At 48.2% G+C, this 13,295-nt stretch overlaps 1 protein-coding gene across 1 annotated transcript in view; it reads left to right on the top strand.

Moving 5' to 3' along the window:
- Positions 1-13,295, top strand: part of SIRT6 (sirtuin 6) — an 86,794-nt gene that overhangs the window by 14,631 nt on the left and 58,868 nt on the right. The window contains exon 3 of the mRNA XM_075337862.1: positions 12,687-12,869. Coding sequence (XP_075193977.1) covers positions 12,687-12,869 — 183 coding nt within the window. The remainder of the gene's footprint in view (positions 1-12,686; positions 12,870-13,295) is intronic.

Genomic DNA, 13,295 nt, shown 5'->3' with positions numbered 1-13,295 from the left:
CCAGTGGCCCTGGTATCGGGTGGCTCGCTGGGTAATAATGGGATTAGGGACAGCTTTGTATTATCAGCTGGCCCTAAGCCTGAAATTCATGGTGTCACGCCAATATTAGACATAGCCACCATGAATTTCTAGTAAAGATAATAAAAAACACAACACACAGAAAAATATTTTTTATTAGAAATAAAACACAACACAATTAGTGACTCCATCTTTATTGAACTAAAGAATCCCCCTCCGCCGTAGTCCTGGGTCGAGGGTCCCGTGATGTCCAATCCGAATCCAATATCATCTGATCAGAAGGCAAACTGATCAGATGATGACACATCATCTGATCGGTTTGCCTTCTGATCAGATGATATTGGATTCAGGTCTTTGAACCTGACACAGGTTCAAGGACCTGAATCAGATTACACATCAGCTGATTGTTTAAAAGTCCCATGGGCTCCAGGACCCGCTGGTAAGCAGCTGATGCTGTCACCTGATAGCATCATCTGATCGTTTAAGTTCAGCGAAGATCAGCTGATTCATCATCTGCTTGTTAAAAAGCCGGCAGGCTTTTCACCGCTGGACGTAAACAATCAGCTGCTTACCGGCGGGTCCTGGAGCCCATCGGACGTGACCCGGGAGTCTGCAGAGAGGTGAGTAACGTGAAGAGTTCATCCCAGCGGCGGATGTCCAGGAAACCCCGGTGATCCTCCTACATGAACTGTATTCACCTTGTGACATCCCCGGACCTCCCTGTAGAGTGGTGTCATAAAAATACCGCAAGAATACTGAATGCCTGGTGCTTGGCACAAGGTGAATACAGCTCATGCAGGAGGAACACCGGGGTTTTTAGGGGTTCACCTTGACGTCAGCGGGGGTTGCCTGCATTTATGTGGCATAGGCTGTGCACCAGGAATTTAGTATTCTTGCGTGGTTTTACATCTCTTTGCAGGGAAGTTCGGGGATGTCAGGAGGTGCATGCAATTCATGCAGGAGGAAAATCGGGGGGGGGGGGGGGTGGGGGCTCCTGGACATCACCCGCTGGGATGAACTATTCACCTTGTGACGTCAGCGGGGGTCCCTGCATTGTTTACCGCGACACGTCGCTGCAGGGAAGTTCGGGGATGTCACAAGGTGAATACAGTTCATGCAGGGGGATTACCGAGCAATGCCCCCCGCTGGGATGAACTCTTTACCTTGTGACATCAGCGGCGGTCCAGGGAGTACAGGGAACAGGGAGCCGGCACTGGCAGTGTGAGAGCAGCGGACGCTGGTAACGAAGGTAAATATCGGGTAACCAAGGGAAGGTCTTCTTGGTTACCCGATGTTTACCGTGGTTACCAGCGTCCGCAGAAGCCGGCATCCTGCTGCCTGCACACGTAGCAGAGTACACATCGGGTAATTAACCCATGTGAACTGTGGCTAGGTGTGCAGGGAGCCAGCGCTAAGCGGTGTGCGCTGGTAACCAAGGTAAGATCGGGTTGGTTACCCGATATTTACCTTAGTTACCAAGCGCAGCACTTGTAGCGACGCTCCAGCGATCCCTGCCAGGTCAGGTTGCTGGTGGGATCGCTGGAGTGTCGCTTAGTGGGACATCTCACCATCAACCTCCTAGCAACTTACCAGCGATCCCTATCAGGTTGTATCGTTGTGGGGATCGCTGGTAAGTTGTTTAGTTTGACTGGGCCTTTTGTTCGGGGATGTCAGGAGGTGAATACAATTCATGCAGGAGGATTACTGGGGGATTTCCTGGAGATCCGTGCTGGGATGAACTCTTATGATGTCAGCGGGGGTCTCGGCAGAGGTGTCGCGGTAAACAATGGGAGAAAAGATAACAGCTGCGGACGCTGGCTATGTGGCTTTCTTCTATGAAGGAATCTACATAGCCATAGCTTTCTTTTCTCCCTAAAAACGCCCAAACGCATAAAATATAAAGCAACGTGGGCATTACACATGCGGTTTTTCTTGCTTTTTTCCCTGACTCCATTGAAGTCAATTGGGGAAAAAAGCAGGAAAAAACGCTAAAACAATTGACATGTTGCTTCTTTTTTCAGCAAGAAAAAAAGCAACTGAAAAAGAAGCAACGTGGGCACAGCAAGTCCCGATTCTCATAGACTTTGCTGGGATGCTTTTTCCTTGCTTTTGTTGATTTTAAAAAAAGCAATCAAAAATGCTAGAAAAAACGCTGTAAAAACGCCCTGTGGGCACAAGGCCTTAAGGTGATTTTTGCTGCCTGAACCCTGACAGCATGGATCAGTCAGGTGACTAAGGCTGAATACACATGCCCTTATGGACTGAAACACCCATACAGACTGTGGATCTCCTGACCTGAACTTACAGCTTTATAGGCATATCTGAGGCCGTAAGTTTGGGTCTGGTGATCTGTGATTGGCCGAAGCATTATATAAATTGATGTAAGTCAGTGAACTCAGATTTTGTGAGACACAATTCATGTTTCAGATTCATCTTTATAGTTAATGTTGAAAGCTTCACAATATGTCCTCCTAGGTCTTCTTAGGATTTGCTCACTATTAATACGTTTACAATCCTCACATATGTCAGAATGTGCATTGCCCATAAGCCACAATATATGCATATATCGCTTTGAAAAGTAATTTAACCCCTCATAGATCTGGCGATTTTTAGTTTTTACACTTTCGTTTCTTCCTGCAAAAAAAAAGTGCAATTCTGCAAAAAATCTTTTAAAATTTATTTACAGTGTTCATTTTACTGTAAAACTGACCTGCCAGTATGATTCTCCAGATCAGTACGGTTATGCAGATACTAAACATATATAATATATTTTTTTTTTTTTTACTTAAGTGGTGCACTGATGAGGGAATAGAACAACGCGTGTTAAATGCCAATGTCAGAGATTGACAGTGGCATGTAACAGATTAAGGGGTACTTTACACGCTGCGACATCGCATTCGAAATATCGTCGGGGTCACGTAGTTAGTGACGCACATCCGGCGCCGGTAACGACATCGCAGGGTGTAAATCCTTTGTGCGCCGATAAACGATCGCAAATGCGTCGAAAATCGGTGATTTGTGTAGCGTCGGTCATTTTCATAATGTCGGGTGGACCGCAGGTACGATGTTGTTTGTCATTCCTGCAGCTCCACACATCGCTGTGTGTAAACCCGCAGGAGCGACAAACATCTCCTTACCTGCGCCCCAACGGCAATGCGGAAGGGAGAAGGTGGGCGGGATGTTATGTCCCGCTCATCTCCGCCCCTCCGCTTCTATTGGCCGGCCGATTAGTGACGTCGCTGTGACGCCGAATGCACCTCCCCCTTGAAGGAGGGATATTCATACCAGGTATGTGCGTGTGACGCTGCCGTAGCGATAATGTTCGCTACGGCAGCAATCGCCACGTATCGCAAGTGTGACGGGGCGGGTACTATCGCGCTCGGCATCGCTAGCCGATGCTAGCGATGACGCAACATGTAAAGTACGCCTAGCAGCTAAAGGCAGATCTCTGCTCCACCCACAGCTGTTAGAGGCACATGGTGGCTGAATTATTCAAGCATCATCTACCGGCAAAGATAAGGCCTGAGCACGTGAGCCCACATCAAAGGCAGGGACATAACTTATGACGGACATGGTACATCGCAAGTTGTTAAAGGTTTAAAGAGGACCTCTCACCAAATCCGATCTCCGTTTCCAGTGCTGCTCTGTCTGCACCACATAGAAGATATATTTGATGCCATCCTTGTATTCCCACATTTCCAGTCTGTGAGGCAATGAACGTCACAGAAAATCAGTGTAGCACAGGATTGCTTGGTACAATAAGCATCTATTAGAGTGTGGAAATTATAACAACTTTTGAAAGTGTTCAGCTGGCTAAATTGTGTATAAGGAGTGTAAGTGGCGTACCAAAGACATTACACATGTAAGACATGAATCACATAACTGATTCCACACTAAATATACTTGTGCTCTTTATAAACTTTGGTACAAGACAACCAAAGTAACCTGTATTGGGACCCTGTGATATCACTATTGTGGACAGTATATAAAGCCCTTTTCTTTGTTTTTTTTTTTTTGGTGCAACCCTCCTAAAATATTTCTACCACTTTGGAATAAATAACTCACCCCCCCCACCCCCTAACCCTAGTGCACTTGGAAAGAAGCGAAAACGTAGACCACCAACATTAGTGACATTACCACCTGCATACCTTTACATCACTATGGTAGATTTGATATTAGACCTTTTTTTTTTTTCTATTTTATGTTGTCCAAATCTCGGTGTGCTTTAGTCTGAAAAATACAGTATATGTTTTGTTGGTGGAGATTTCTGTTGAAAAATGTGGACTTCACTTTCTTTTTCGCTCTATTGGGAGACCCAGACAATTGGGTGTATAGGCTATGCCTCCGGAGGCAGCACAAAGTATTACACTCAAAAGTGTTAAGCCCCTCCCCTTCTGCCTATACACCCCCCGTGCTCCCACGGGCTCCTCAGTTTTTTGCTTTGTGCGAAGGAGGCAGACATGCAAGCACAGCTCCACAGATTAGTCAGCAGCAGCTGCTGACTAGGTCGGATGGAAGAAAAGTGGGCCCATATAGGGCCCCCAGCATGCTCCCTTCTCACCCCACTTTTGTCGGCGGTGTTGTTAAGGTTGAGGTATCCATTGCGGGTACGGAGGCTGGAGCCCACATGCTGTTTTCCTTCCCCATCCCCCTTAGGGCTCTGGGTGAAGTGGGATCTTATCGGTCACCAGGCACTGAGACCGGGCTTCATCCACAACTCCTGTGGAGCCTGATGGATAGGAGCCGATACCGTTCAGGGACATGGCCCTGCATCTTAAAGGTACTCTGTATCCCTATGGGGACCGCGCACGGCATCACCTCAGCTTTGCTGGGTGTGCTAGTGCACCGGGGACCGCGGCGCTGACCGGGTCTATATGTGCCATTACACACTCAGCGTCGCTGAGTGTGTTTATATGTAAGGGCTACCGCACTGACCGCCGTTGCCACGGGACACTGCGGCGCGGCTGGGACTTGTAGTTCGCCGGGGACTTTCACGCGACCGCGCTTTTACGGCGGCCGCGTTTATTACTACGGTCCCCGGCTTCATTGCGGCCTAGTTTCCCTTTTTCTCTCCCGCCCTCAGCCCTGACAGGCAGGGGAAGGGCGGGACGCTGCACGGAGCGAGCAGCAACGAGGGCTGGAGTATGATTTACATGCTCCACTCCCCTCACCGTGCACAGTGTGAGCGCCCGTTTCGCGCTCTTTCCAGGCCACGCCCACAGCTTCCTCAGCTCGTCAGGACGCCGCAGCCATTCCTGTCAGCTCCACCGACGCTGCAGAGAGGGACATATTCATGGGAGACCCAGACACGGTCTCTGGTGGCCTCACAACCGCTTAGGCGGCTGGTAAGCAGCACATGTGGTGCTAGCCCCATGGTGCTGTATTGTATTGGTACATTATTTGTGTACTGTATATAATTTACACTGTATGAGCACAGTTCTTTCTGGCTATATACCCTATTGTGTTACTCAGGGAAAACTATAGCATGGCGCCCACAAAAGGCAGGGGTGCCAAAACACAGGCTTATTATGTTGCCTGCGCCGCATGTAAGACCCAGCTACCGGCAGGTTCCACTGACCCTCATTGTGTACAGTGTTCGACCCCTGTGACACTTCCTCAGCCGGATCCTCTAAGAGGGGCCCAGGGGGAGCCACCTATTGACAATGTCCAGGTGACGGGGTCTGAGTTTGCAGCCTTTAAGGATCAACTCTCTGAGACTATGGCTAAGATACTAGAAGCCTTGCAGTCCAGACCGGTATCTCAGCAAAGGGACTCTGTTGAATCATTGGTCCCTGACCCCCCTCAGTTGGACCAACAATGTCCTCACGGGGTATCTCATACCTCCCAGACGGAGGGTTCGGACTTAGAACCTAGCCCCAGATCGTCTAAGCGGGCCCGCTTAGAATTTCCCTAGACATCATATTGTTTAGGGTCTCAGCGGGGGGATTCTCTGGTTGATGATGCGGAGACAGCTGATCAGGATTCTGATCCTGGGAGCGCTCTCAATCTTAATTCTCCAGACGGGGACGCCATAGTGAATGATCTTATTGCATCCATTCATCAGTTGCTGGATATTCTTCCCTCAGCCCCTCCGGCGGAGGAGTCAGATTCTCAGCAGGAGAAATTTCGCTTCAGGTTCCCCAAGCGTACACAGAGTATGTTTCTAGACCACTCTGATTTCAGAGAGGCAATCCAGAATCACCATGCTTGTCCGGATAAGCGTTTCTCTAAGCGCCTTAAGGATACACGTTATCCTTTTCCCCCGGAAGTGGTTAAAGGTTGGATTCAATGTCCCAAAGTGGATCCTCCAATCTCCAGACTGGCGGCTAGATCCATACTTGCAGTGGAAGATGGGGCCTCGCTTAAAGATGCCACTGACAGGCAGATGGAGCTCTGGATGAAATCCATCTATGAAGCTATCGGAGCTTCTTTTGCCCCAGCATTCGCAGCCGTATGGGCGCTACAAGCTATATCAGCAGGTCAAGCGAAAATTGAAGCGGCTGCGCCACAAGTGGCTTCCATTACCTCCCAGACCTCGGCAATTGCGTCTTACGCTATGAATGCTGTCCTGGACTCTGTGAGCCGTACGGCAGTTGCGACCGCCAATTCGGTAGTAGTCCGCAGGGCCTTGTGGCTACGGGAGTGGAAGGCAGATTCCGCTTCCAAAAAGCGTTTAACCGGTTTGCCAATTTCTGGCGACAGGCTCTTTGGCGAGCGCCTGGATGAAATCATCAAACAATCCAAGGGAAAGGATACATCCTTACCCCAGCCCAAGCAGAACCTCTCCCAACAGAGGAGAGGGCAGTCGAGGTTTCGGTCCTTTCGGGGCGCGGGCCGGTCCCAATTCTCCTCGTCCAAAAGGTCTCAGAAAGAACAAAGGAACTCTGATGCATGGCGGTCTAAGTCACGTCCTAAAAAGGCCATTGGGAGCACCGCTAACAAAGCGGCTGCCTCATGACTTTCTACCTCCTCTAGTAGCATCCTCGGTCGGTGGCAGACTCTCCCGCTTTTGCGACACCTGGCTGCCACAAATAAAAGACCGCTGGGTGAGAGACATTCTCTCTCACGGTTACAAGATAGAGTTCATCTCTCGTCCCCCGACTCGATTCTTCCGGTCCTCTCCGCCTCCCGAGCGAGCCGAGGCTCTTCGGCAGGCGCTGGGCACCCTGAAGGCAGAAGGAGTGGTGGTCCCTGTTCCTCTTCAGCAACAGGGCCACGGTTTTTACTCCAACTTGTTTGTGGTCCCAAAGAAGGACGGGTCCTTCCGTCCTGTCCTGGACCTGAAACTTCTCAACAAACACGTAAAGACCAGGCGGTTCCGGATGGAATCCCTCCGTTCCGTCATCGCCTCAATGTCCCAGGGAGATTTCCTTGCATCGATCGATATCAAAGATGCTTATCTCCACGTTCCGATTGCCCCAGAGCACCAACGCTTCTTGCGCTTCGCCATGGAAAACGAACACCTGCAGTTCGTAGCACTACCATTCGGCCTGGCAACAGCCCCACGGGTTTTCACCAAGGTTATGGCTACTGTAGTAGCGGTCCTCCATTCTCAGGGTCATTCTGTGATCCCGTACTTGGACGATCTGTTGATCAAGGCACCCTCTCAAGAGGCATGCCAACACAGCCTCGACGCTACCCTGGAGACTCTCCAGAGTTTCGGGTGGATCATCAATTTTCCAAAGTCAAATCTGACACCGGCCCAATCGCTGACGTACCTTGGCATGGAGTTTCATACCCTCTCAGCGATAGTGAAGCTTCCGCTGATCAAACAGCAGTCACTACAGCAAGGGGTACAGTCTCTCCTTCAAGGCCAGTCACACCCCTTGAGGCGCCTCATGCACTTCTTGGGGAAGATGGTGGCGGCAATGGAAGCAGTCCCTTTCGCGCAGTTTCACCTGCGTCCCCTTCAATGGGACATCCTACGCAAATGGGACAGGAAGCCGACGTCCCTCGACAGGAACGTCTCCCTCTCTCAGGCGACCAAAGCCTCCCTTCGGTGGTGGCTTCTTCCCACTTCATTATCGAAGGGGAAATCATTCCTTCCCCCATCTTGGGAAGTAGTTACTACAGACGCGAGTCTGTCAGGATGGGGAGCGGTTTTTCTCCACCACAGGACTCAGGGTACGTGGACCCGGCAAGAGTCCTCGCTTCAGATCAATGTTCTGGAAATTCGGGCAGTGTATCTTGCCCTGAAAGCGTTCCAGCAGTGGCTGGCAGGCAAGCAGATCCGAATTCAGTCGGACAATTCCACAGCGGTGGCATACATCAATTACCAAGGCGGCACACGCAGTCGTCAAGCCTTCCAGGAAGTCCGGCGGATCTTGATGTGGGTGGAAGCCACGTCCTCCACCATATCCGCAGTTCACATCCCAGGCGTGGAAAACTGGGAAGCAGATTATCTCAGTCGCCAGGGCATGGACGCAGGGGAATGGTCCCTTCACCCGGACGTGTTTCAGGAGATCTGTTGCCGCTGGGGGGTGCCGGACGTCGACCTCATGGCGTCCCGGCACAACAACAAGGTACCAATGTTCATGGCACGGTCTCAAGACCCCAGAGCTCTGGCGGCAGACGCCTTAGTTCAGGATTGGTCGCAGTTTCAGCTCCCGTATGTGTTTCCTCCGCTGGCACTGTTGCCCAGAGTGTTACGCAAGATCAGGGCCGACTGCCGCCGCGCCATCCTCGTCGCTCCAGACTGGCCGAGGAGGTCGTGGTACCCGGATCTGTGGCATCTCACGGTCGGCCAACCGTGGGCACTACCAGACCGAACAGACTTGCTGTCTCAAGGGCCGTTTTTCCATCTGAATTCTGCGGCCCTCAACCTGACTGCGTGGCCATTGAGTCCTGGATCCTAGCGTCTTCAGGATTATCTCAGGATGTCATTGCCACTATGAGACAGGCTAGGAAACCAACGTCCGCCAAGATCTATCACAGGACGTGGAAAATTTTTCTGTCATGGTGCTCTGCTCAGGGTTTTTCTCCCTGGCCATTTGCATTACCTACTTTTCTGTCCTTCCTTCAATCTGGACTGGAAAAGGGTTTGTCGCTTGGCTCCCTTAAGGGACAAGTTTCTGCGCTCTCGGTGTTTTTCCAGAAGCGCCTAGCTAGACTTCCACAGGTACGCACGTTCCTGCAGGGAGTTTGTCACATCGTTCCACCTTACAAGCGGCCGTTAGAACCCTGGGATCTGAACAGGGTGCTGATGGTTCTTCAGAAACCACCATTCGAGCCAATGAGAGATATCTCTCTCTCACGCCTTTCGCAGAAGGTGGTCTTCCTAGTAGCAGTCACTTCTCTTCGGAGAGTGTCTGAGCTAGCAGCGTTGTCATGCAAAGCCCCTTTTCTGGTGTTTCACCAGGACAAGGTGGTTCTACGTCCGGTTCCGGAATTTCTCCCTAAGGTTGTATCCCCCTTTCATCTCAATCAGGATATCTCCTTACCTTCTTTTTATCCTCATCCAGTTCACCAATGTGAAAAGGATTTGCACTTGTTAGATCTGGTGAGAGCACTCAGATTCTACATTTCTCGTACGGCGCCCCTGCGCCGCTCGGATGCACTCTTTGTCCTTGTCGCTGGCCAGCGTAAAGGGTCACAGGCTTCCAAATCAACCCTGGCTCGGTGGATCAAGGAGCCAATTATCGAAACTTACCGTTCGGCTGGGCTTCCGGTTCCCTCAGGGCTGAAGGCCCATTCTACCAGAGCCGTGGGCGCGTCCTGGGCTTTGAGGCACCAGGCTACGGCTCAGCAGGTGTGTCAAGCGGCTACCTGGTCGAGCCTGCACACTTTCACGAAACACTATCAGGTGCATACCTATGCTGCGGCGGATGCCAGCCTAGGTAGACGAGTCCTTCAGGCGGCGGTTGCCCACCTGTAGGAAAGGGCCGTTTTACGGCTCTCTTACGAGGTATTATTTTACCCACCCAGGGACTGCTTTTGGACGTCCCAATTGTCTGGGTCTCCCAATAGAGCGAAAAAGAAGAACGGAATTTTGTTTACTTACCGTAAATTCCTTTTCTTCTAGCTCTAATTGGGAGACCCAGCACCCGCCCCTGTTTTTTTGTGTACACATGTTGTTCATGTTGAATGGTTTCAGTTCTCCGATGTTCCTTCGGATTGAAGTTACTTTAAACCAGTTTGTAATTATATTTCCTCCTTCTTGCTTTTGCACCAAAACTGAGGAGCCCGTGGGAGCACGGGGGGTGTATAGGCAGAAGGGGAGGGGCTTAACACTTTTGAGTGTAATACTTTGTGCTGCCTCCGGAGGCATAGCCTATACACCCAATTGTCTGGGTCTCCCAATTAGAGCTAGAAGAAAAGGAATTTACGGTAAGTAAACAAAATTCCGTTCTTTCAGTACAACTGGGGGGGTAAAAAGGTATTCTGCAACTTATCACCGAAATATATGCTACGAGGCCACACAAGTTGTATACTTTTGGACAGTTGAACTCCTTGGATGCATGTTGAGCTTTTCCCTGCATACAAGTGCATCTCAATAAATTAGAATGTTATCAAAAAGTTAATTTATTTCAGTTATTCAATACAAAAAGGGAAACACATATATTATCTAAAGTTATTGCAGAGTGATCTATTTAAAGTGTTTATTTCTGTTAATGTTGTTTATGGCTTACAGCCAATGAAAACACAAAAGTCATTATCTCAGAAAATTAGAATATTATAAAAGACCAAGTGAAAAAATGATATTAAAGTTAGAAATGTTGGCCTACTGAAAAGTATGTACAGTAAATGCACTCAATACTTGGTCGGGGCTCCTTTTGCATGAATTACTGCATCAATGCGGCGTGGCATGGAGGTGATCAGCCTGTGGCACTGCTGAGGTGTTATGGAAGATCAAGTTACTTTGATAGCAGCTTTAAGCTCATCTGCATTGTTGGGTCTGGGGTCTTCATCTTCCTCTTGACAATACCCCATAGTTTCTCTATGGGGTTTAGGTCAGGTGAGATTGCTGGTCAATCAAGCACTGTAATACTGTGGTTATTAAACCAGGTATTGCTACTTTTTGGCAATGTGGACAGGTGCCAAGTGCTGCTGGAAAATGGAATTTCCATCTCCAAAAATCTTGTCGGCAGAGGATAGCATTAAGTGCTCTAAAATTTCCAGCTAGACGGCTGTGCTGATTTTGGTCTTGATAAAACACAGTAGACCTACACCAGTAGATGACATGGCTCTCCAAACGATCACGGATTGTGGAAACTTCACACTAGACCTCAGGCCTCTTTCACACTTCCGTGAAAAACACACGTTTTTCCACAGACGTGTTAAAGGTGCCTATGTCCTTCCACGTGCGGTGATTTTGGCACACAAATGTTTTCAGTGTGCTATCCGTGAAAACACATGGAGAACAGGAACTTTATGCGTACCTGTCGGCGCTGCTTTCTGTGGTGCTGATGTCTTCCGCTCTGCGGTCTTCAGCCCTGCTCACTCCCCGCTGCTGTTACTTCCTGGTCTGTGGTGCTGTGAATATTCATGAGCATAATTATTTGGCTTAGAAGCAACAGACAGCAGCATCGGAGAACTTGAGTATAGAAAATAATTTTATTTCACAGGCAGATGTTTTCTCCAGTATGTGTCACATTGATGTCACACAGATCACATCAGTGCGCGGGCCACGTGACCTCCGTGCTACCGGAGAAAAATGGACATGTCTACATATGGAGCACACGGACACATGTATGCTTAACACGGACACATGGTCTATGTGAAAACGCACACTTGTATTGATTTTAATGGGTCTACGTGTGTCCGTGTCTCCTGTATGTGTGAAAACTGACGTCACATGTTTCAGGAAATATAGAAATGTGAAGAAGGTCTCAAGCAGCTTGGATTGTGTGCTCTCCTCTCTTCCTCCCGACTCGAGACCTTTAATTTCCAAATGAAATGCAAAATTTACTTTCATCTGAAAACAACTCCTTGGACCACTGAGCAACAGTCCAGTTCTTTTTCTCCTTGGCTCAGGTAAGACAGTTCTCGCATTGTATATTGGTCATGAGTTGCTTAACACAAGGATTGTGACAGTTGTAGCCCATGTCCTGGATACGTCTGTGTGTGGTGGCTCTTGAAGTGCTGACTCCAGCAGCAGTCTCCTTTTTGAGAATCTCCCCCAAATTTTTGAATAGCCTTTTCTTAACAATCCTTTCAAGCCTGTCGTTATCCCGGTTGCTTGTGCACCATTTTTTTCCACTCAACTTTCCATTAATATGCTTAGATACAGCACTCTGTGAACAGCCAGCTTCTTTACCAATGACCTTTTCTGGCTTACCCTCCTTGTGGAGTGTGTCAGTGACTGCCTTCTGGACATCTGTCAAGTCAGCAGTCTTCCCCATGATTGTTTAGCCTACTGAACCAGACTAGGGGACCATTTTAAGTGTTTTGTGGTAATTATTCTAATTTTCTGAGATGACTTCTGGGTTTTCATTGGCTGTTAACCATAATCATCAACATTATCAGAAATAAACACTTGCCATAGATCACTCTGTGTGTAATGACTCTCTTTATAATATGTGTTTCCCTGTTTGTATTGAATTACTGAAATAAATTAACTTTTTGATGAAAGTCTAACTTAGTGAGATACACTTGTACACCAAATATAGAATGGAAACGCTGTATAGCCTTATCAAACTCAAATTAAGTCACTTTTTTTTTTCTTTCAGAGGTCCTAATGGTGTGTGGACATTGGAGGAAAAGGGCTTAAATCCTAAGTTTGACACAACATTTGAAACTGCATGTCCATCTCCAACACACATGGCGCTTCTTCAGCTACAGAGAGTTGGCATCTTGAAGTTTTTGATCAGCCAAAATGTAGATGGCCTGCATATAAGATCAGGGTTCCCAAGGTATGCTGCATTATTTCTAATTCTGTATTTTATAAATTCACATTTTAATTTTCAAATATGGACAGAGGTATATAAGATCATAGTTTTTCAAATTTGTGGATGTGTTTTGAGTACAAGAATGATATGCTTCATTTATATTTCAGCAAATGATGTACAATACAAAATTATATTGTGGTCCGTGTTAGCCAAACAAATCGATGTAAATACTTTTATGCCCAAAAATGACAAACTGTCCACCAATTTTAGCTGGCATTAACATCCAGAATTGACTGGCTTTAAGGCTGATATCTGGATACTGCAAGTTTCTAAATGCCAGAAAAACACCAATATAACACTGAGGTCTGATATGACTCTATTGACCTTTTGAAAAATAAGTACACTGAGATGTCCTTAAGATTTGAGTCTCAGAAGACGCAATTCTTTTAC

This window comes from Anomaloglossus baeobatrachus, chromosome 1 (genome assembly GCF_048569485.1).
Source record: "Anomaloglossus baeobatrachus isolate aAnoBae1 chromosome 1, aAnoBae1.hap1, whole genome shotgun sequence".
Taxonomy (NCBI): Eukaryota; Metazoa; Chordata; class Amphibia; order Anura; family Aromobatidae; genus Anomaloglossus; species Anomaloglossus baeobatrachus.
Note: the sequence above shows the minus strand (reverse complement) of the source record. Positions and strands in the feature narration are given on the sequence as shown.